The 24,726-nt window shown below is 45.2% G+C and overlaps 1 protein-coding gene across 1 annotated transcript in view; it reads left to right on the top strand.

The window, feature by feature from the left end:
- The window catches only part of T265_13666 (hypothetical protein), a gene marked incomplete at both ends in the record, with an annotated part of 25,658 nt that extends 2,557 nt beyond the window's left edge, over window positions 1-23,101 (top strand). The window contains 13 exons of the mRNA XM_009169947.1: window positions 2,483-2,624; window positions 4,507-4,603; window positions 5,912-6,100; window positions 6,723-6,807; window positions 6,978-7,133; window positions 9,136-9,455; window positions 14,733-15,558; window positions 16,104-16,356; window positions 16,501-16,717; window positions 18,344-18,447; window positions 18,540-18,733; window positions 20,446-20,589; window positions 22,748-23,101. Of these exons, the coding sequence (XP_009168211.1) occupies window positions 2,483-2,624; window positions 4,507-4,603; window positions 5,912-6,100; window positions 6,723-6,807; window positions 6,978-7,133; window positions 9,136-9,455; window positions 14,733-15,558; window positions 16,104-16,356; window positions 16,501-16,717; window positions 18,344-18,447; window positions 18,540-18,733; window positions 20,446-20,589; window positions 22,748-23,032 (3,012 nt within the window). The remainder of the gene's footprint in view (window positions 1-2,482; window positions 2,625-4,506; window positions 4,604-5,911; window positions 6,101-6,722; window positions 6,808-6,977; window positions 7,134-9,135; window positions 9,456-14,732; window positions 15,559-16,103; window positions 16,357-16,500; window positions 16,718-18,343; window positions 18,448-18,539; window positions 18,734-20,445; window positions 20,590-22,747) is intronic.
- Window positions 23,102-24,726: the final 1,625 nt, after the last annotated feature.

Below are 24,726 nucleotides of genomic sequence, written 5' to 3'. Positions count from 1 at the left end.
CAATGTCGTCTGGATATTACGGGTTGATAAGGTTCCCGCTCGGACAGATCGAAACGCTGGGTTTTTGAGGACCTTCCATTGTTCACCTCAGTAACCCACTAATGACGAAATTAAACAAAAATAGAAAGAGTGGACGGCATTTGTAGGACACCACTCCCTGTAAGGAAACTTTGGAGAGTTCCCCGAAAACCTTCAAGCGCCCACAAGCATGTGAATAGAAATGGAGAAATTCTGAAGCATGCTGTCTTGCACAAGCGTTTTGGAAAGGGCTAATTGGTCACCAGGATCGTAATGCGCCCATACGCCCGTCGTTGATCTTACACCTGACGGGGCGTGAATATGTGGTCCACACAGATCCTTCCTGGTCAAAATCCTGCTTTCCGTCATCGGGTCCCGTCTTCACGTGAATAGTCTGGTTAAAACTGGGTCAAGTTAATTCCTGTGTGGTTGTTTCACACTGCGAGAACCCTCTCTAAAAATCGGCACCACTGTTGACTCACCTTTATTTAGTTTGGACGATCTGTTTTGTCCAGGTAGAGGCAGATGAATTAGACAAACACCGACCGAGGGTTTCGACCTCATGTTTAAACATAACTGGTTGTACTTAGTCATGAACAGCAGCTTGGTTTCGCGTGAGTAACAAAAGGCATTTGCTTATTTCCGAAGCCGTCGCGGGTCTCAAGTTCATTGTCCAGGATTGCACTGAGTCGGAAATTTGACTGACGAACTGCAGGTGGTTAGTTAAATTGTTCTTGAAAGTGTTCAGCCCAAGGACTCAAGAGCTTTTCTATCTTGGAAATGGGTAAGGCGTTTTACCGATTATTTTTTTGGCTCACCGGAGGCATATTTGGGCCCTTTGCGCGCATCCTTTGCAGTTTTGGTGCACGCCTTGTGGTTTTTCCCTACGGACCAGTCTGCTGTTGCGATCCTTCACAGGGGCTCACAGTGCAACGTTTGGTTAGCGCTTACAGTTGACTTAGGGAAAACACGGAAGCTTTCCAGACCAGACGTACATTGTTAGAGTAACCTGTTCCTTCGACTCCATATCAGTCCACATTTATTTCTCGTGCTCTCGCGGAGAGCTTCATTTTCCGTTTTTCAGTGGGGCATGCGGTTTGTGTCCGCTACTCGAAGCGTCAACCGCCTCTAGAAATCGTCACTGTGGGACGTTTGTAGTGTATACTGAACTCTCAAACAGGCTTAAAAAACGTCCACCACGATGATCCTCCTTAGGGGTAACAACTGTGTGGGAGACCTAGTTTGTTACCCTATTGTCAACTCAAAACTGGCCCATCTCGATCCGCGTTTCCTGATCCACAGGTGAACTGACGACAGTCGAACGCACCTCTTTTCTGTCCTTGTAAAAGTGGCGCATCGTATTCCTGTCCTGTGGTTAAGCACGTGTGTGCCTGCCAATCCTTGATTTATTGTCAACTTTGCACATCCTGTTCCACTGACAACCGAGTCATACAGGCGTTAGCCTACCACCTTGTTAGTGGTTATGAACGGTAACAATTTGATTGGTGTTTACACAAAGTACTGGTCTTGCTGTAACAACTTTGGACACCGAGGGCAATGTAACGTGGTCCCATTTTGCACCCAAGAGCCGGTCAGGACAGCCTGGCGTATTGGTAAATGGCTTGGTATGTGCATTTCGGTATCACACAAAGCGTTAAATTGAAAAAGATAGACACATTCACCCCATGGATTGGTGCACTGCGAATGCGGTAGCACAAGACTGAGCTTCTCACACTTTCCGTTCCAGTCGGCCTTAGTTCTCGGGTGAGTGAGTTTTCCCTTGGTCTTATGGTTCCACCATTGAAATCATGTGTTCTGCTTTCAACGATCCTATAAAACACCGCAAAGTATGATTCTGTTTCCAGCATGTGGATAAATTTAGGTACCCACCTGGAATATGTAGTTGTATATTAGCAATTATCACTAAGAGAGGAATCTGCTTGTTGACTCCTGAATCTGTTTTCTCCAACCAATCCGAGCTCTTATGATATGGAGTTCCTCGAAGCAACAGATACATTCGACACTTTACTCTTAGAATTCAAATCCGATAGTGTTTTTATATCATATATTTTGGTTCTACCAGTGCCTTTTCGAGAGTTTTACGATAGCAAAGCATACTGCTCCTGTCCAGCGATTCCTCCCATAAAGATTTCTCTAACATGGTGTTTTGATTTGGACAACGCCGGCAAATGTCAGGCAATTTGTCCCTATGATACGACCAAATTCCTCTACTTTCCAGGGAGGACATCATGGCAGTTGTTAGGATAATCAATCTCCTAAACTACCTATCTACCACAGTTACAACAGTACTGGACGCTGGTCTCCAACAGCTTAATGTTTGGGATATGGTTTTTACAATTAATCAGTATACTTACCGCAGTATTCGTCATCAACTTGTTTCCGGAAACGTTTCACGCACTTCCCTCTCACAATAGCCGTACTTGTTCATTTTCCGCTTTCTCAGGCGGTTCGTCGGCGTCTTCGTCACAATCTGTCTGACCGGGCTAATGAAGCGCGACAGCGTATCATACGTCGACTGTTGAAGCGTGTGGCTCAGTCCGCGGTTTACGGTTCTATTAGTTCTCCAGAAAAATCGAACAAAACGGGTAATCTTTGTGTTTTCTTGACTAATTGGACACTACAATCATTCATTTCCAGTTCACAATTCTTACTGTTTCGTGAAAAATAGCCGTTGTTCATCCGTTCTCAATTTTTTTCTCAATTGCACTTAAAAAGCCGAAATGACAGGTCACGTATGTTGCCGTATAGCAAAAACGGTCGGAGAAAAGACTGTGGAGTGGTCACAAAAATAGGATGTGAGCGTGATTTGATCAACGTGACTGCATCAATCAAATGCAGAGTATCTTCTGCAATGTTCTCTGGTCACTTATGGAGTTTGTTGGCGGCTGGACAAGCCGTTGGTTACAACCTGTGCGATTGCTGGAGTGGCCTGGCAGTATTTCAGACATGGTGCTCATTTGGTCTCACTAAGCACTTATGCTTCGCAGCGACGTGGACGACCAATACGGCTTTCTGAAAAATTCGGACCATTTTCGAAGCCAATTGACACAATGGCTATAACTAAACGACTGGAACTTCCAAGGTCAAAGCAGATTAGATCAATACCAACGGGGCGCATAGATAGTTTATTTCGGGATTTTTATTAGTAAACCTCGTTGACTGCAGCCATTTTGAGGGTGATGTTCCTCGCGATACGTGGTCAAGGGGACCTATTTACATGACCGAGTGGTGGAGAAACTACCGCGGTTTTGGAGTGCCACTCACGTCGAGCCGTCTTCTGACATCTGATATCTTACTGATGATAAACCAGTTATACATACCAATATGTATACTAACTGTATATTACTCATTTCACTGCAGTTGTGGCTATTATTTTACAATTCTTCGCTTTCTTACGATCAGAACCCCGGAGAAAGTACCGATTAGCAGGGTAGGATGGTACCAAATGGAGACCCGACTGAACCATCTTATTTTAGTTTCGGTAATCAACCAGGTAACTCGTTGGGTACCAACTATTCTCATCCGGCCGGTCTAACCGGCCGAGCACTTCTCTTCAACTGAGAAAGACGCTCAGACAACAAACTGGGCCGATTCCGAAAGCAAGGGGGCAACTCACACTGAGTATTCGCATATTAGCTGAACTGTGTAAGCTGCTGGATAATGTTCGGTTCTGCTGAAAAAAAGAAACATCGTTGGTGCTGCTCCTAGTCGTTCAGCTGTAACACTCTTCCGGTGCCTAACTGCCATGGCACCAGAAGGAAGCACGAGCGTTGGGATACTGCCAGATCGCCCAAACCTAGCCAGTTGAAATCGAGGGGCAGAGGTCGGGTTCGAACCACGGATCTTCCAGTCAGTAAATTCACGCTCTAGCCACTTAAGCCATCTCGACCCACCCACCCGGTGTGATACATTCTATACATTGTACTCCTGCTATGTTCTTGTGTGCCGTTTCGAGCGGTGCGCCATCTGCAGTTCGATTAATTCAGTCTCGTGGTAAATTGATTTTGTTTAGCACTTGTGCCCACGGAACGCGACCTTTTAAATCCCGGCGGAGGTTGGAACATGGACATCCAATTATTTCTGGCAATCGGTGCGGCGGTTTATCGTATATCGCTGTCAGTTCTGCCGATGAACTCCATTTAACAACCGAAGGCGATCAAAGACAGGGCTGTATCGGTGATCGTTAAGCTGGAAAAAATCGGCCATCGACCTGAAACATTTGCGGAACTGATTATACGTTATGTACTAAATTCAAACTACCAAATCAAAACCAATTTACATTCCTTGTCAACAGATGCGTATGTTGCCAATCTGTGACTTTCATTCTTAGCCATCATGCCATTTTTGCTCACCCGTCCACTATGCATGGAAGGGTTACCCCAGCTAGACTATTTTTTTCCGTATACTATCTATATAAAAGGCATCATTCAATTACCAACTGCTTTTCCGTCCACGATATGCGTGCAGCCGAGGTGGAGTTATTACAGCGTCTGGGACATCATCCAGAAGCACAACAAGCCAAGGAAGATGAGGCACTATTCGGCGTCCCAAACGAGCCATCCAGGTTAGTGAGGCGCATTTCTTTTTCAGAATTGTTCTGTGTTATCGGGTTAACAACAGCTAACGGATAGGAGCATTTGTCTGAGGGGGCTACGGTTAAAGAGGATTTTGACCTCTCTTTGAGGCCTCGCTCTGGAAGGAAGAGTTCCACATCAGATCGCATTCGGGATAGCCTAGGAGAATCTCTCGAGGAATTGCTTAGTATGATTTTGAGTGACTGTGTATGCTATGAGTCTGCACTTACCTTCTGTCACTGATGGGAGGAGGGTAAAAATACTATCCTCTAACGATTAGTGCGCAATCGGAGTATTTTCAACAATCTTACAACTAGTGCGTTATGTCATGAAAATATACTGGGATATCCCGAATATCGTGTCAGCTAAAACGTTATTTGGCCTTCGTTGAAATGTACCCCAAAACAGGGAATCCAGCTGAGTTTCCCATTAATACAATAGTAATTATCAAGCGAGTGTTCTTCGCAACTATCGGCTTCTTCATGCCAAATATTAGCTAACAGTAATTAATAGTAGGTTGGTGTGCCGTTCTTTTTAGCATCTTAAATCAAAATTGAAGATCAAATTAACTTTTCAAGACACTTTCTTAGAATAAGGTTGGCCGCGTCACTTAGCATGATGTGACCCGTTTGTCAATCGTTTGGGACTACGGTGACCCAGCCTTCTTCAGCGCAGTAGACAGGGGCGATCACCGCAGGTTGCAATGTTTTTAAATTGCAGTATGGTAAACCTTAGTCGTTTGTCTCAGATATCGTTATGTCGTTCCCTGGCTCTTGGAAGTGTCGGTCTTAGATCAGTACGGTTCCGCTCAGCCCATTTTGTGGACATTTCATTCACTTTTGTTGCTATACCTAAGCAAATTCTACCAGATACGCTTCAGTCCATCAATTGTCCCTTTTCACTCCTTGCTTACCATACCGATTGCTTCTATTTCTCCGTAAAATGCACAAAACTATACAAGGATCTACCTTCCAGCACCTGTACGACACTGATGTCCTCGCTGTATATAGCATTTGCTTTTCGCTCGCCGTTCTACTGATTCTCCGGTGCTAGGTTAGCAAATCTTGTCAACAGTTATTTGGAATCACAGGTGGGGGTCGGGTGTTAGGTGGAGACCAACTATGGTTTGGCTACTCCATAAAGGCACAACGAGGTCATCCGTCAGAGGTGCTACCGCTGTTATTTGCGTCCTAGTTTTTGAGCCTATCAAGTATTTTTTTTACACTCATCGAGTTAAGCTAGGAATCTTTGGCGGCCGGGCCTTTCTTATTCTTATGTTTTTCTAACCCTCCTCTCAGCGACCAGCTGGATGCTCAAGGATTACTTCATGAACGTGCCGGATTGGAGTACGATGAGCTTGCACGAGACTATTTGGTAGGTTTATTGGGCATAATTGTTGCTAGTTTTATAGCCTTTTCGTCGTTTTTGGACGAGACAACCGTGATTCTCTTGTTCGGGATTGATAGGCTGGAAGCGCTTCTGACCCTGTGAGTGAGATGAAAGCATCTGGTTATGCAGTGGTGTAGTATGGCACACTCTCTCGACTGTCGTCGGCGCTCAGTTTGTCTCTCAGATCACAAACACTTGAAAACAGCTTGGCCTCACATTCCTTGTACACTTGACATGCTCTTTGTAGCGTGAAATTGGTGTAGTGCACGCATGGCCTGTGTACAGTGATTCTCTCCTAAAGTAACCTGGACAAGCGTCCCATTGGGACCGTCAGTGACGAGGAATGTCGTGTGAATTCTCCAGACGAGTGACAAATCTCAAGAAGCACTAATTGTACGGTGAAGTGTGTATGAAGAATGTTAGTTATTGGTTTGGCGATATTATTGGACGTGAAATAGTACGAAGGATAATTCGGGTTTGGTCTGACTTTCCGAACGTTACACGCTACTTGTAAGGTCGCTGTAAACTCGACAGCTCGCTGTCGGATAGTCTGGTGAGTTCAGTTGAGCCTCCCGTCGAAACCGAATCGGTGTGCAAGTGAGGCTATTTGTCGCAGTTTTTGACTTATTTTGATAGTCATCTGATTTCTGCAGGGTCATCGATCGTCACGGGGACAAGTGCCAATCCATGAGCTTGGTTTGAAACGAATGTTGAAGGCAGAGCTGTATTCGGAGCCAGAAAAGCTTCAGTTATGCGAACATTTTCACCCATCAGATGGGTGTGGGTTGCTGTCAAGAAATTTAAGGTACTTCTGACATAGGCTCCTTTATTGATTACTTTCGTTGTTTATGAAGTGATAGGCTGTTACGATGCTGAAAAACATGTAAAAAAGAAGTGAATGCGGGCAGCCATAAACCTAGGTGATACCATAACCGAAGCAAATAAATGGTGCTTGCTTTTGTTTGACCTCCCCAGGACGGCGTCAAATTGCACGTGAATTCTGACCAACTTGATTTGCATTCACCATCGTTTTGTGCACTTCCTCTGCAAGCGCAACTACGTGTCGTCCAACTGGCCCGTGAACAGCTTGATTCTCAGTTCCGTTCAGGTCTAACACAGGACAACCAACAGGTGAGTGTTTGTGCTAACAGGGGTCCGGCCAGTTGTTCTGGCAAACTCGGTATAATTTCGCGATAGTGGTTTATATAAGGACCAGTTCGCGCTTGAAGCAGGATAACTTTTTACGGTTGTGCTAGTCACTCGTGAACTCGCGATCTTTCCTAATTATTGGCTTTCTCAAAATCTTTCTTAACTTGTCTATATACAGTTGGCGAATTGGTCATGGACAATGTTGAAGACATCTTTTGATGATAGGGTGTGTGCATTGTGGGACGACTGAGTGAATGTCATTGCACTAAAATTCACTTCTTGTGGGCTGTGCGGTCGTCTGCTTTGAGCAGAGAATGCACACTTGTACGTCAGTCATATTTCGATATTTTCCGACGGTCTCAGTGAATAACGAGGGTGAATTGGCACTTTGCCTTCAGACATCAGCTGTGGACTATTTTTGGTGGCCATAGCTGACAGACGTGTCCACTAGCTATTGTGTTTCCGAAATCTGACGAGCATAATTTTCATGTGCTGACAACGCGCAAGACCATTGAAGAGCTGTAGCTGACGGGAGCATCGGCCCGTGGAACTGATTTAACCGAACTGTATTGAATGTGTAAATAATATTGCTGAATAACTCTGAATCCTAACTGACTCCCAACTAAACTGACATATGTCAGGTCAAGTAACGAGGCGTTCTGGGATGTCAACTTCTCACAAATTGGGTCAAGTCTCGTGTTGTTCGCGCGATGCATCGTTTTGTGGATCTTGCTATTCGATGTCAAGTTATCCAGATGCTTATTTGATATTTACAGATACGGTGGATTCGCTAATGGGCACTAGTTTTTGATTTGATGTAAGCATGGCATGAGTTTGCCAGAATGTTTCCAAAAGACGATTTCTCAGTCCAAGTGCATGAATTTCATGCTCCACCAAGATTTTTGAGAAAAAATTGCACGAATATCAAGTCTTCGGTATTGATGAACAACATACCAACAACTGTAGTAAAATAGATTTTTTCTGAAAACTATTAATGCACAGGTGATGTTAGCCATAATACAAATCAGAAGGTGTTGCACTAATAATAAAAGTTTTTAACTGTGATTGACAGTTGCTTACAGGAGCGATTTGTAGCATGTATAAAATAAACAGCAATATAGAATGTGGAGCAAGCCAACAGGGAACTTATCGTATGTGAGAGTCCCTTGGTAAAAGTCCGGACAGCGGGAACGTGTTTCCTCCATAATTGTCCGTGGACTTGGAGTGTTTGGCTGACTCCTTGCTCCCTGCGCGCGCGCGCGCGCGAGTCTCTGTGTGCTAACTGTGTTCGGTTTCCCTATATGTAGGTCCGTTTGCGCGTACGTGGGCGCGTCAGCACGTGAGTGGTTGGTACGCTCACTAGACGATGCAGGCAATAGACGTCTGATGGGTCACGTTAATGTGACGTGGTTGTGAGTATGAAAAAGAAACAAGTCTCGTGATACAGTGAGCAACTTTGGGCTGAACAATCAAGTGTGTGTGTGTGTGACGGGGTCGCTATAGAACCAGATTTTTCCAAGTTTTTTTTCGGAACACCTCGCAGACGAAGTCTATTTCGCTCGGACCCATGAAGTAGCTTCTCCTGAGGAGGAGAGGACAGCTCTAACTAGAATCGAAGTTTTAATTCCTACAGGTTTGATGAACATCACCTGCATCAGTACATAAATAGAACAAGTGAAACCTAGTGAAGGTATTCTAGACAGCGTTGAGCACGTGCCTTCTAGCAGATACAGTAGACACCGACAGCTTTCAAGTTCAGTTCACTGGCTTTTCCTCCTACCTGATGATTCGCGGGCTAGATGTGTATATTCGAAGCAAAAACTCGCAAGAATGTCAAAATTTAGTATATTCCCGCATGTTCAAGCTGGAGTGAGACGAGGCGTTACTGAATACTCATTGTATATATCGTGATCAACTCACAGTTCAAGGTCATTTGTTATGGATTTTTGAAGTCATCCCCGTTTCGCTCTTTGCTGTCGCGCAGTCCCAGTGCACTGAAATGTTCTCTCTGAATCAAGTGAATCGCCTTCTACTTCGACGCCGTCTGGCTGAACGTCAAGAAGAGTTGTCGCTGCAACTGTCCAGGGAAGAAGCAGTGAAACAAGTCACCATGTTCAATAACTCCACTTTCATGGAGACTTTGCGGTCTCGTTTGGAACATTTTCGATCCGGAGGTGTGGAAGACTCGACGGTGGCTTTGAAAATCCAGTCCCGCGACACGGGTCACGCGATCCTGATAAAAAACTCGCCAGTTAAGTCAAAACGAGTCGCGAGTTTTTCGGATTCCGCTTTTTCTCTGGAGAGGTATGTTGTGGCACCTGCAATTCAATGTCAAATGTTTCCCGTGGAAGACCACCCTCTTAGGGAAAGTAAATAACTTCCTTATCATGGTGTTTTCTCTCCGGAGGTTCTTTCTCGTTGATGTCGTACATGAGAAACTCTACAGTCCTTTTTCATACACGACTTCTGTCAAAATACAACATTCTATTTGGACTAAAATGTTCGATGCGTCTTGCCTCTTCCTTGTTGTGCAAAACATTTGTGTTCGCCGATTGTTGGATGTTTCAAGTTGTCTCCGCTGCGTGAAAGCTCTTGTTTCCATTCCCAGCTTTTACGTCTTGACAACATGGTTTTTCTGGTTGTATTGTACGGTAGAAATTGTTGAAACCCTAGGGGTTGGCATTTCGGGAACATCACAGTGTGAAGCTGACTGAACTCAGTTCATTCTTCTGGTCCATTTCGTGCTTTTTGTCACATCAAGAATTCTATTAAGAAAGGAGAAGCAGCATCCCCTTAGAGTAATGTGAAATCAGGTGATTTGGCTGTCTCCATGCATCCATGTTCAAAGTTAGATGGATTATGTTGATTGTTCTCTTTGGTGTGCTCGCTGTAGCAGATACGTATACTGGACTGAAGGAAGGCCGTCTATAACGATTTCCGAACTCAGTACCACAGGTTTTGTATTAAGTCGAGCTAAAGTACGAACTAGCTCGACTGCATGCCACAGAATGGACTGTAGTCTGTGCGCAGAACTGAACACCCCACGTATTCTCCGTCAGTTGCAAGTCACTGAACTTGAAGCCGTTGAACAGATCCAGCCGAATGTCAATGGGTGGTCACTTCAGGACTGACTTCATAAGACGGGCTATTGGTTGACTGTCTTTTATAGTTTGTCTGAACTCGCCCAGTTTACGTCCCAAAATATTTCCTTGTCTGCTCAACGTAGGACTTGAGTGTGTATGGTTAGCTGAATCAGAGCAGACCTCGATCTTCCAACGGCACTGTCAGTTTTGGGCCGATATGGTCGTTGGTGCGGCCAATTCGATTTAGCAGTAAGCTCCTTCCATAGCCTCTTCAGTAATTTTTACTATCGGGATCCTGAATTTTATGAAATATGACCCCGGTCTAGGTCTCGTTGTAAAACTCATCCAATATGTTTGTCACTGTTCCGTTTCGGAGATGGAATGAACTCTTTCGAGCAACCTGGCATAATTAGATCCTAAACTTCCAAGGCCAACGATGACTTCACCCGGCTTTCTCTTTCTGTGAAAAGTTGGTTAGTTTCAATGACATTTTACCCATCTGTTAACAATTGAATAAACGAATTTGTATCGTACTAGAACCATGCTAGTTGGATTCGAGCAATAGACAGTCATAATCCTCCTCGGCTCCGCTACGGAATGCCATGAGTTAGAACTGCAGCTTTCAGGTATGCTTGCTAAGCAGTGAATAAGTTCATTAAAAATTTACGGCTCAAACCAAGCATGGTTTTTGGACCAACAGCTTCTCTCAGTGTTACAGAATTGAGTGAGTCCACGTGACCGTCGCTGTGCTTGGCTGGAAACACTGAATGATATGGCAGTTAATCGCTGTTAGTGGCCTGTCGGTTTGTATCCAGGTTGTCTGACTGAGTATTAAGTGCTTTTGGTTGGCTATCTCTAAGCTCCCCTCTGTGCCCCATTTCCTCCTTTCCATTATGAGGCTTTATTGAAATAAATTGACATGGTTGTATGGCGGTGAAGCACTGGTGTTCTCATCTAAATGTTCGTTGTGACTTAATGAACAACTGTACAACTGTGCGTCGGTCCTTGACTTCCTGCTCCGCCCACTATGGTGTACCAAAAGACACGGTAGCTTCAGGCAGCCTCTTATGGAGACAAAGGAAGATTATTACAACTGTATTTATAGGTTAATCATAGAATGTTCTTCAAGGTCCTGCTAGAATCTCCTTGAGGGGGCGAGAACCATCGAGCTAAAGATGCTCGACCCAGATTGGCTGGCATTCTGATCAATCAGAGCACGTCTTCGTTTGATCCGTTGCCCGCACGTGACGCTTCCGTCCGTTTGACGCGCTATTCGCTTATTAGGGGTTGCTGACCTCCGATCAGCGTTGCTGTGAATAATGACAATAGTGGTAATAATACTGATGATGCACAGAATTGGGTAGAATCTTCGGAACTCATTTATGTAGGAGAAGTCGCTTGTTATATCACTCATTTTAGGTGGCAGGAAAGTGTATGTCGAAGCTCAAGCCTATTAATTTCTTTTGGGACTTACTCTTCTCAGCTATTCACCTGATCATCCATTCGTAGACTCAATAGCTGTACACACTCGAGTGTTTCGTAAGGAATCTCAATAGGAAAAACTAATCGCGACCAAAGGTCATCCCCTGCTAGCAGCACGTATATTAACACACGCACAACACTACCCAACGCACAACCACCAACCCACCGCTACACACTACTACGCTCCACAATAACGCACTGATGATGTCACCTCGATTGGTGATGAAACGTTTGCAATCAAATTGCCCAGCTCAGCGAACAAGCCAACGACCAGGAAAACAGTCTTTCTAACGCCACCGTCGGAATGTACCCGTCGAATTGATGAGTGACGTTAGAAAGATGGATTTCATAGTTCCCTGATATGGTTGGCTTTATTATTCACAAGTAGGCTTTATGTGGCCTGTGGCCGAGCGTAGTTCAATTGGCTCCTTCATCTCGAATGCGGCGTGGTTGTATAATCACATCCACTCATGTAGAACAAAGTTCCTGACGGATACTTTCCAAGGTAGCTTCTGCAACCTATCTCTAAAGGAAGGAATGGATAGATGGGTCAATAAGATCTTGAGCGTCCGTAATTGCTGAGTACTGTCCACAAATTTTACCTGCCGTCCTATTCAACGAATTCAACTCAGTGCGTCATTACTCAGCCAGTTACTGTCAATCCTCCGTGGTCCATTTGCGTGTTTTATCTTGACAAGATCTAATTAATCTCTATAAAACACGGATTGTAGTCAGGTCTGCTCTAGACAATTCGGTAGTCGATGGATCTCCGCTAGTTCCACAGATTTTGACTTCTCCGGGGAATATTAAGGCTGTTGAGAAGGTTCTTTGGATCGATTTGCCTTCCAGGAAGTGGCTCCAGGCTCCTCACTGACGGCCTGAATGCTCCCATATGTAGCCACCTGAGTACTGTTGAGACAGAGCAGCAGGAAATACTTCGCTTCTGTGTGTTCTTTCCTTGTCCGTTGCTTCTAACCTACACTCTTGTGGTTCGGGGCGAGATGTCTCAAGTGGTTAGAGCGCGAATTTACTGACTGGAAGGTCCGTGGTTAGAACCCGACCTCTGCCTCTCGACTCACCCTGTCTAGGCTTGGACGACCCGGCAGTATCCCAGCCCTCTTGCAACCTTCGGGTGGCATGGCAGTTAGGCACCGAAAGGTTGCTACAGCTGAGCAATTTCAATTTTTCAAATTTCTTGTGGTTCGATAAGGAGGCTCTGTGGCTCACCACCGTTTTTTTTTATCGCGAATGACTAAATTGACCATAATGGCCATGTTAATTATGCTATGATTGAGCTTTATGGGTTACAAGTTATCTTTGGTGGACGTCGAGGCTATCATTCAACTCCCCAAATATGATTAGCCGGTAAAAATACACTATTGGGATTAGAAGCCAAATGAACCTCAGTGATTAGTTCTTTTAGGTTTTTTTTTTATTTCTGTCGTCTACTGTTGCCTTGGATTCTAAATGAGACCTAATTACCCAGGTCACATTCCACACCTTGCACCTCACACCATCCTAGTCCACTGACACTTGCTCAGGATACACGGGTACTCAGTGGTTGGCCATTGCCGCTCAGTATAGATGTTGGAGGCGATGCGAAACCTGTGGTGATAGCAGCATGTCAAGGGATAGATAACATGATCAGTTCATGCTGTCCGAATCCGGCCAATCGTCGCACAGTGTGCAGCGGGGAGGTAAACACAGGCCAAGGTCACCCTGTCAGTGCGCTCCGTTTGTTCTAGTTTGAAGTGCGGTTTAACAGTCGCAGCATATCAGCAAACAACGACCGGCGGACGGAAGCAACTGAAGAACCACTCAGCTGCTGGGCCAGTCATGGTCGAGCGAATTCACACAACTATTTCAGGTTTCGGGACGGCGTCCAGCATGATTGGATGTGCACTAATAAAAACTCAGTAATTTTGCGCACGAGAATCGAATCGAGGCATTTTCCCTGATTAATATCCCTGGGTCGTAACACTCTGGACTGGTGGATCATCAGATCGGTAATATCCAGCCAGGTGGGATAGTTGTCGAAGAACATCCCCCCTTAACACGAGCTATTCGTAATCGATTGGTTACACCGGCAAGTATATGTACTTCGTATAGGATCCATTGCCTCGCGAGATTCTCCCCGGTTAGTCATGTGACGGCTGGAAACATAGGAGTATGAGGTCCACGACCTGGATGGAGACCTGAAAACGCGACACATCGATGGCTACTGATGCTGACACGTCGCTCAATCACACACCCAATGGCGTTGATGCAATAATGCAGTTGCCTTCAATACCGACCGGATTCAGTTTCCCCTCATGAGAGACGTTAGAAAGACCAGACATCCATAAATTCGTTAGGCCTCTTCTTGTATCCTCGATTAGCAAAGTCATATCAGTTGAAACCAACATACCCCGAGGTGTGGTTTGTAGGTGTCAAAATGAGTTGAACGGAACTTAGAACTCCTCTGATATATCACGATTTAGGGTCTGTAGCACCGGATTCTTTCATATACTTCTAATTCATCGCCGTTTTTATATTGCTGTCTATCAGTGCTACTTACTCCAGCGTGAGGACCACTCAGAACGTTTGGCACAGTTCTTCAGCTTCCGATATGTTGCACTTCGCTTTCGTTGACCCTAGCTCAGCTGGACTGAGGGAACTGATCTTTTCGATACGCGTATATGTGTATGTCTGATGGCGGTCTGCCACTGGTTATCAGCATATTACAAAAAATTTGCCAACTGCTTGCCTGGGACATTTGCGCTATGCATGTGTGTGCCTTTTCTTAGAGTTACGATACATTCTGCAGTTAGGCCAGTCATGAATACAAATCTACAAAACGATTTTGTTGCTGAGTTTCTGTTCATAATTTTGATGATCATCTAATTATGCTAGATTGACAGACAGTTTTCGTGACTGGCTCAGGCTTTTAAATATTTCAATGTTGGGCTGGTCGATTTCTCCTCTGTTATATTTCTATCTTTGTAAAAACGTTTGTCTGTCGAACACCTATTCTTAGCACTACACTCCTTACTTTTCATGTCAGCCTCATAGTTCGCTCAGCAACGCCATCAGAAGAGGTAGAGTCATCCGCCAACCACGAAGCTGAAAATTCTGCAAAGAATCACATTACATCGCCTATAACTACCTTAAACGAGCTTGACTTATCGACCTCCGAAACTTCACTTATCCGACACGAGGGAAAACTTACGAAACATGTGGATTACGAACATGTGGATTTCACTGACCCGAACGACCTTCATACCAAGTCACCGTTGCCTTCTGATCTACCGAAGCCCGTGGATATTTCGCCAGGGAGTGTGATTTCATGCTCAACATCCTCATCTTCAAGTTCCATTGAGGACAACTTTAAACAGGTGGCTGAATTCCCCTTAAATGTATTCACACCTGCGGTGTCGATTGAAAGAGTACCGGAGATGGCTGATGATTTCGCGGTCTCAAGACATTGTACTACATCCAACGCCCCTTGTGATACGTTTGAAAACATTCTAGAGGTTCAGAATAGTCTTCAGGAGGATGAAGATGATGACGAGTTCGTGGAAGTCACCGAATCAAACGACGTAGACGAGGCTTCCACCCAAATCCTAACTTTTAATAGTCAGTCACCGAGCAGCGTTGTGGAGGACGAGGACGATGAGTTGGAGGACACGGATGAAACTCCCCAGCCGTCGCACCCAACGGAGAATCAGCACTCGGTGTTTTACGACAAATGGACCGAAGATGAAGATGCAGTCCTTCTGGATGATGATGTTTTGCGAGATCAGGCTGATCGGCTTACTCGGCAGGCACAAACCACCACTCAACGCTGCGTCGAGGAAGCGCAGGTGAGTCTTCATCTCTGATTTGTACGATCGCCCTAATTTCAGCGATCGATAGATGACTTGACCATTTGTGTCTTTCGTCTGGCCGCTTGCGAACTCAGTTCCACTCTTACTGGGATAAAGACACTATAATATCGGTACGCTTTGCGGTTGCTGGAAAGTATTGATTTCTGAGTCATTGTTCGAGCCCTAATTACCACATCTGAGTACCAACAGGGAGTGCTGTCAACAGATGAGAGACTGATTGGTGGTTAGTTAAGAGCCTTTTGGATATCGAAATTGATGTCTGTCGTCTTGATGTTCGAGCCCTAATTACCACATCTGAGTACCAACAGGGAGTGCTGTCAACAGATGAGAGACTGATTGGTGGTTAGTTAAGAGCCTTTTGGATATCGAAATTGATGTCTGTCGTCTTGAATGATGCGTACGGTTTATCAGTTTTTTTTCAAATGCACGGCCATTAATTACTTGCTCGTCCTGGAAAGTCGTGCGGCTATTTTTCAGCCATTCGCTCATACTTTAGCACACCATATCCTTGTACCCCACAGAACCTGCTCCAGCTTTTCGGGATGCCATTCGTAGTAAGTCCGGAAGAAGCGGAAGCTCAATGTGTCGCTCTACAACAATCCGGACTCGTCGACCTTGTTGCCAGCGACGACTCAGACGTCTGGCCCTTCGGTGCACGCCTTGTCTGCCGTCATTTGTTTGCTGGTGGCGCTGTCGACACCAAACCGAAGACAACCAGAAAAGCACCGCGGGCGCCTTCACAATACACCTTGGATGACGTCCAACGAACCGTGGGTATGTTGAATTAGATTTTTAGCTCTTTGAACTAATCCCACATTCATACTGGTGTCTTGGCAACCGATTTCATCCAAAGGCAACTTTATCCTGCCGGTTCTGAACATTCTTTGTAGCACTTTCAATCCCATCATTTTCCGACAGGACTCAATACGGTGAACATTTTACGCTTGGCCCTACTCTGTGGTAGCGATTACACACCGGGTGTGCATAATGTTGGTCCCGTGACTGCAGTTGAAATTCTTAATGAATTCGGCGAAATCAACCAAAATGCGGGTAACGTCGCATGCACTACGTTGATTGGAGGAACTGAAACCGCCGACCTCGCCGCCAGAGTAGTTGAGCCGTTGGAACGATTTACGTGAGTACCGCTTCTTACGCTGCTTTTTTTTGTACCCTAGCACTAATGATCTATGTGCTGTTGTGACATTAGTGACCCAGGTGGGTTCATTAGGTGTTGACCAGGACATTTGTTTCAAGCTTTTCCTCGCAATTGTAGGAGATACGCTGTTTTTTGAGCGTTTTCTTCTTTCATGCTTGCGTTTGTATGGTTCAGCTGAGGGTATGTAGTACTTCCATCGCGAGTGACCGACGGAAATCGCGGTTGTTTTCTTGCTCACTGGTCCGCTATTGATCTGAGATTTTCCCATGCTTCGTTGGCCCTTGGAATTCCCTCATTTTCGGTGCTTTCTACGACTTTGTTTGATTTGAGTTTGGAACTGTAGGGTCTAACGGTTCGACGCCAACTTTTGTTTAGCAGGATACAAATTCTCATGTGTGTTTGAAACAGGTGCTGACAACGCGTCCATTACGTATACCGAATCAGTGAGATGAAATTTCCAATCTATCTGATTTCCAAAGGATGAACTTCACGCACCTGCTTCTGGCAGGGACGCAAGTTGAAGGTAAAATGTCCGGTCAGATGGTGATTAGAACGCACTCATTTATACACTAAAATAGTATGTTGGATTGAGGATGAACTTCGAATAAAGCGAAGCCGGTAGTAAGCTGCTGGTGGACTTAGATCATTTTCGTCATTCCGCCTTCTTGTCGACAAAAATACTGACTCGTTCCACAGAAAACTACTGTTTATTGGCTGTTTCAGTTGTGTCTAGAGCTCACATAGACTCGTGCTCATTAATTCTAGTGCGTTGTTTCCTTCACGGTTACCTTTGGACGTTTAACTGGAGCTATGGGGTGGTTATATTGTTGTATGTTTGTGAGACGTGGCCTCTGCGAACAGATGATATGAGGCGTCTTCAAGTCAGCAGCGTTGCTGGTTTTGGGTGGCGTCAGCAGATTAGGAATGAAGTCATTGGAAAACGGGTATTTGATTGTACATCAGCTACTGGAATCGCGGAAAACATCCAGCTCCATCAACCGCGGTGGCTCGGTCATGTACTAGACATGCCGAAACATTGTCTACCGTGACGAGTGTTGTTCTCCGTGCCTTCTTCAGAATGGTGCAAACCGCGGGGTGGACAACTTATGACTTGGCAGAAGGGTGTGAAAGAGATTATGAAGAGTTTGGATGTTGTTGGATGGGGTCCCCGTGACCATGCTTGCGCTTGGCTGAAGACATTGGAAGAAATGGTGGCCGATCGATATCACCAGCATTCATGCTGTCAGTTTGCTTCCAGATTGTCTGATTGAGCACTTGGAGGTGTAGACATCCCGAAATGCCTGACATAGGCCAGCACCCTCTCACCCACTCTTTTTCTCTTCTTTTCACTCAGGCTTAAGTATGATCAGATGAACTTCATGGTTGTACGGCAGTGGGGCGTCAGTGTCAACACTGATGTTGCCGCCTCTGATGATGATAATAAAGTGATAATAGAGTGGTTAGGGTGTTTGGCTGTGGAGCAGTGTTTTGATGATGACACAATGTGTCTAGATCACTTGGGGCCTTCCATCAAGTCACATCATCAAAGTCACTCTCTTGCAGTGTCTCTTCGTGTTTTGCTTATCAGCCTAATTTTCTTTTCAGTGCCTGGTATCGTGCTGCTTCGAAAGTCGCTGCTGAGGGCGATGCAAAGTCACTGCTTACAAGCCAGGTTCGCAAGAAGTGGTTGAAGTTCTGTCCACCTGAAGGTTAGTTGTGATGGCGCGAAAAAGGTATTCGAGGATCTCTTTATAAGCCCGGTCATCAGTAATCTTGCTTTCTTGATTATTTCTGACTCCAGGTTTTCCGGATCCGCGGATTGTGGAGGCCTATCTGCGTCCGAATGTCCTTCGTAAGCCCGAAACCCCGTCATGGGGTGAACCAAATGTGGAATCTTTGGTCAAATATCCTTTTCGTTACCCTAACTTTCCATTCCATGTCATGGTGGAGTTGAATGTTTTGCTAGCACCACCGTATACACTAACTCTCGCCCCCGTAGTCCACGTAGAAAGTTCAGCATAGCGTGTAGCTTCAGCTACAAAGTTGTGTGAGATCCTGGGGGGGGGTTGGAAGATATCCAACTACAAGACCAAACAACCCTTATCCACGTAGGAGGGTTGATTATTGTTTTCTTGGGATTACCGAACACAGTAATATAATTAATCACTCCAATGTGGCACCTTTTCGGCGCGTAGCTGGTGTACCACCCGGAAGGGGCATGTGGATTTATACACTACCGGTGTACCAAACCCTGGATAGGAGGAATAAGAAAGACAGGATGGAGTTCGAACCATGAATCTACCATCTTGCGCCTCAACCCGGGGAGCTATCTCGTTCTGTTTGAACGATTCAGGTTCGGCCTTTTGTTGGCCTGATTACAGTTTCCGACGAGTCAAAGCGCTTTTTCAATGGCGTTTTTCTGACATTCCTGATTGTTGAACATAATTCGTAGGTAATCGACGTAAATTTTAATTTTCATGGTGTAAACGGCATGAGTTAATTTTTTGGTATCTTATTAGAAGATGTCGATGGGTGTCGAGTTCCTAGTTCACTTTAGCAACAGTTTACAGCTACGGGCTGAGATACGTAGAGCATTTGATCCGTTCAGGAGGGGCGTGTTCAACAGACTTTTCTTCAATACAGTCGACGAAGGAGTGCTACGCAGTGAACGTTAACTCTTAACTAACTCAAAAACTTCACAAGAATTGGCTGGAATTCAGTTTGGAACGAATTTTGAAGTCAACACCTGGTTGGGTTCACTAAAGGTTAGGTGACAGTGACTAGACTTGCTGATTCTAGGAAATGATCTTTTTCGACTCTATCTTTCGGTCACTTTAGGCTGAAAACCGCTTGACTATGATTGCTACCTCAACTTGCTAAACTTGAACTGGATTTTGACTTTCCGGTGGCTGCGTCGAATCCTATCTATCTTTCATCATTAACTTGATGGATGCCCCGATTTGCGAAGAATTAGTATGGTGGTTCTCCGAAATGTATGCAACGGAAATCGATGTGGTTATGAAATTTGTGAGGTTCATTAGGAGTACTTTACAGGGATAACGCCCTTTTGTAATATAGTGTGTGTATACTATAAGAGGCGAACTTTCGGTCCGCCAATCGGCGAGGCAGTGCAAAACTGAGGTGTAGGCAAACAGAACTAGAGGAGATTTCGTACTGTGAGTGAAGCCAAGCTGTGCTGAAAAGCCGAGAAGCACTGTAGACTGTTTCATCCTCACACTACCAACAATGTATGAGTAGCTCAGTGGAAGAATAAACTTCACTCGATGAGTGAAACTTCCATCTAAGTCTTTGCTCGAGGAGCCAGTCAGCACGTGTGACCACGTGATGTGGATCCTGTGATTGAAGGATGAGTGGCGCTATATCCTGTCTAAGTGCGAGCTAATCACACCGCTGATCAGCCACTCGTGGCCGAACGGTTAAGTGTTCAAACTGCTGGCCAGGAGGTCGCGGGTTCGGGACTCTTCGGAGTTTCGTGAGATGATGCCCAATAAGGATGATAGAGCTGTACAGTGCTTCTCGGCTTTTCAGCATAGCTTGACTTTACTTACAGGACTAAATCTCCTAAAAAAACCCAAATATCACACTACGAACAAATAGAGATAGAGTAATTACCCCAAAGGTTCCTTAACTGAATTGTTTACAAATATGCCCAATCAACTTTCGGTTGGCGTCGCGCGCAAACGGAGTCCATGATTCGGGCTGTGCTCAACCGACAGCAGAAGCGGTTCATGGGTGGTGACCAGCCAGATTTGTTGATCACGAAATTCTTCCGTCCATCAGAGCCGCCTGCCATCCACTCTTCATCGCCTTCCACCGAACCACCTGATGAGGTAAGCGTCCGTTTTTGTCAACCATTTCCGGGTGGGATTACACCTGCGTTTTTTTATTGGACCAATCGTGTCCCTCAAATTCTACCATCCCTTATACGGCATATTACCGCTTTCTCGTCTCGACGCGCGGTTGAATTGGTGGTAACCATCGTGGTTCCGGAACTCAAGTGCATACGAAAAATACTGGTCGTAGTTAGCTGTTAATCGCTTTTATTTTCCGAACCATTCATTATGGGGATCTAAGCCGTCCCAATTCATTCATTTTTATTTATTGGAGGAAATTCTCAATAACAGTAAACACATGTAAGTCATGCGACGGCATTCACTCACGTGGGACCGATCTGTAACAGTTACCCGTTCTCGTTGCCAAAAGTTTTACTACAGAATAAAGTACAGCACTAACAAGCATTGTCTTTGTGGTATGAAAGTGAGATGGAGCAGACTAGCAAGCCTGCAAAGAGTAAGACGATCAGCCAGCCGGTAGTGCAGAGAATTGGTCGAACGAACAGTAGCCTGTGGGGGAATGCAGAGAAACAAGCTCGCAGGCGCAGCAAGCTGAATGGCCGCAGCGTAAATTCACACCACCCATGCTGTTTCAAAAACGAACCCTGTGGGTGTCAAGCAGCTTCGCTCTTTTCTCTTGAGGGGCTTCCCTCAGAAAGGTGAAATTAGAGTCTTTAGATGGGCTCACTGCTCGGAAACTGGTCCTGTAGTGCTTTGGTTAGTCCGAGTTGTGAATAACCAATCAATCGGGTTAATCGTCTATCTTCTTTTCTCTGCTGTTGCCACTGGCGACAGCATCCATTCTCTAGGTTGAACAAACTGTATTGCAGAGGATTCATTGCAGTAGGCCGTGAGAATTCGAGCTTAGCTGTCAATAGCATGCTGCATAGATTTTTGTGACAACCAGGAGGACGTAAGCCTTCCTCTCTCCGGGTAGTCCTGCGTAGTACCGATCGCTGTGTGTGTGGAACACCATGGGATCATCTTGCGTAGTTAGGACCCATGTAACTCTTACTATGTGGAATACAACGGTTTATGGCGGGTTACTTTCCGTCGATTCACGCTCGTACTGCCTGGTTGAGCCACACTATTCAGGTCGTATGAGTTTTGTCCCGCGAATGATCGAAAGTTTTTTAGTTGTACTTATTTGAATCATGCGCCTGTGAGATATACTTCTTTCGTTGATCCAAGAAGGAAATCCACTTGTAGGCGATGAGATTTGGAAGCTTCACTTCAGTGTTCACTTCCATGTTGCAGAAGAAAACGATTTATGCTGGACAGTACAGCTATTGTACTCGGTCGGCGTGGTCATGAATGTGCGTCTGGTGAAGCACTGGAACGTTCCGGACCTGAAATTTTCGGATTGGAATCTAAACCACTCAGCTAAGGGTGACTGATCAACGGGGTAGTCAGTGTGCACCCAGGATATATCGTCATCGATCACTTGCGCCTTATTGAGTACTGATGAAAAAACCTGCCTCATTAAAACTCACTTAATTAGCCTCATGAAGGGCAAAACCACCAGCAGGCTGTCCAATGCTTCAATTGGCCTTGAAAGCAGTACCGAATCCAGGGTTCAAGTTAATGTTGAATTCCAGTAGAAATAAAGCCGCGCAAGCGTTCATAATGTACGTCAGTTATAAAACGTGTAAAAATATGTCTGAATGGTGGGTGCGGACATCCTCTTTGGCGTAAACGATGCAGGCACCGTAAGTAAGACTATACCCACTAACTTGATCGAACAAATGAAACAAGCTGTGTCGCTACAAATGTTCTGTGGAAAACTGGCGTCCTTCTAGCACTAGAGACCGGAATACTTTTGAGAATTTGCAACACGAATTTCGCTCTTACGAGTATTAATCAGATGCACGTCGTTTTTCCAACCCTCTGAAAGGCGCAGTCTTTGTAAATTGCCCCATAGTTTGTAGGTTTACTTCTATATTGCACCAATTCAACTGGCGACCAAGCCAGTCCTCTATTGGCCAAAGCTCACTGATGCCAGGTGGTGTTCTTCACTTCGGTGTTTCTCCACCATGTTTCGACTCGTATGTGTTGTGAACAGACTTATATGAGAGCTCATGGCATCGGACTTTCTGACTGAATTCCCACACGGTCCATTCTGCGACTATCGTTGCGCTGCTGTTTTTCTTTCCAGGTTACTCTCCCTAGTAAACGTGCTCGCAAGGCCGTATGCAGCTTGGTAAAGAAGGCAAAAATTGGCGACAGCGAAACGGAATCGTCAGACAGTGTACTAAAGTTGGACGAGCCCACTGAGCTTCCGTGTCTACAAAGACCACGTCGGAAACAGAAGGGGCCCATCGTGGATTCAGTCACGAAGACTGTCAGACAACAGAAAACCCGAAATGGGAAATTCGCACAGCCTTCTCGCCGAGTGGTGTCTCGTGTTTCGTTATCTGAGGATGAGAATGATGACGATTAGTCCTCACTTGTGATATCACTGCTACTTTTGTACAGAATAATTTCCTTTCTATTAAAAAAGTCATTGACGCCACGACTTCCGTACTGTTTTTTCGTAATGGACTGGTAGTTACTTAACAGAAGACAAATTATTTTGTTCCAGTTCTACCTTTTACAAGTATGTGCCATGCGTTAATTAAGTGAGATTCGGCAGGCAGTTGGCATAATGTACTCCCGAAGTAGTACTCCCTACAGAAAACACATTCATCGAGAGGGCAGTTTTTGAGGTAGGGAGTTTTTTCCCGCTGCAACCCTGCTTCGAGGGACAAATCCTTTTGAACGGAAACAGAGATATTGACAAACCTCCACGTAGTTGGCTCATTCTTCACCGGAAGATATCAGTGGAACGTTCCCTATCACAGATCCAGGTTGATGTTTTTCAAAGAAGCAAAACGTGGTCTCAACCGGCGTTTCCCAGGCGGATGTGACAGCGGTGTTCATGAAATGCCTTGGTTAGTGTATTCCACCTGATGTAGATGGGAAGTCTCCTTAATGATCTGTGCTTGTGATTCTCCTTTGTATCCATACGGGACTGTCTGCGTAAACTTTATTACGCATGTTACATTCTTCCCTAGGGTACCCTGGAAGGACCATTCTCTAGGGGAGCCCATGGCAAGCATTCCCCGCTAGATTTCTGTGAGGCTGCTCACCCCTGGAAAGGTCGTGCATATCCTAGAAAAACAAGTACTGACTGTACCTACGTTGAACGATCATGAAGCGTACAACCTATAGTGCATACGGTGGGAACACATCGTTAGTGGCAAGGCGAAAGGTCAGGGCGCAAGACACATCAATAGCTTCTAAATGTATCGAACTAGCTCACAAGAGTCAAATTTAAATCCAGAATATTACCATTGTTACTTGAGTTTGATTGAGTTCCTCTTTCGCTGTGCTACCCTTTCGGCTTCCTGTTTTGAATATAAATAAGTGTAGTACAGTTTGTTGCCTGTGCAACGTATGTTTCGTGTGCTGGCTGAAACAGAATCATCATCGGCAGAAATACGCCAGAATTTGATTGTCATACAACGTAAAAGTCACTTTGGTAATAAATAGAAAGGAGAAAACCTGAGGTCCCTATGAAACTTATTGAGAACGAGGTCCTTACACCTCGGAAGTAAACGTGTCTAAGCATCATATCGTAGAAGGACGCTATCAGCGAGATTGGTCCCGCATACTATGTGAGCCATAGTCATCATTTCAGAGACCCTGCTAGTTCGGTTTGAAAGTGGTCGCCAGTGAGGTTGGTTACTTGTGATTATCCCGTGCAAGGGGAATCGCACGGGACGCAGCCTGGGAGGCAGAAAGGTCCAAAAACACTTTCTTCGTCTGTATCGAGTCATATCTCACGTTATCATGTTGTGAACTGTATTTTGAAAGCTTCACCACCAAGAGTTTGGAAACCGTGGGCTGTGGTCGTTGGTCGATACTGGTGTTAGATTACGAGATGAGCATGTATTAGGATAGAAACTAATATTTCAATGGGGTCGCTTTGAAGGACTGGATCAGGAGATTCGTAAAGACACTTAAGCCACTGGACAAAACAGGCGGTTTGCTCTGGAGCGTTAACAGAAGCTTATTTAAAACTATGCACATTATGCACAACTCCATATTTATATCAAAAGACGAACCCAGTCGATGGATACGAATATCTTGTTT

This window comes from Opisthorchis viverrini (assembly GCF_000715545.1).
Source record: "Opisthorchis viverrini unplaced genomic scaffold opera_v5_91, whole genome shotgun sequence".
Classification (NCBI taxonomy): Eukaryota; Metazoa; Platyhelminthes; class Trematoda; order Opisthorchiida; family Opisthorchiidae; genus Opisthorchis; species Opisthorchis viverrini.
The sequence above is the reverse complement of the archived record's forward strand: the minus strand, read 5'-3'. Positions and strand labels throughout refer to the sequence as shown.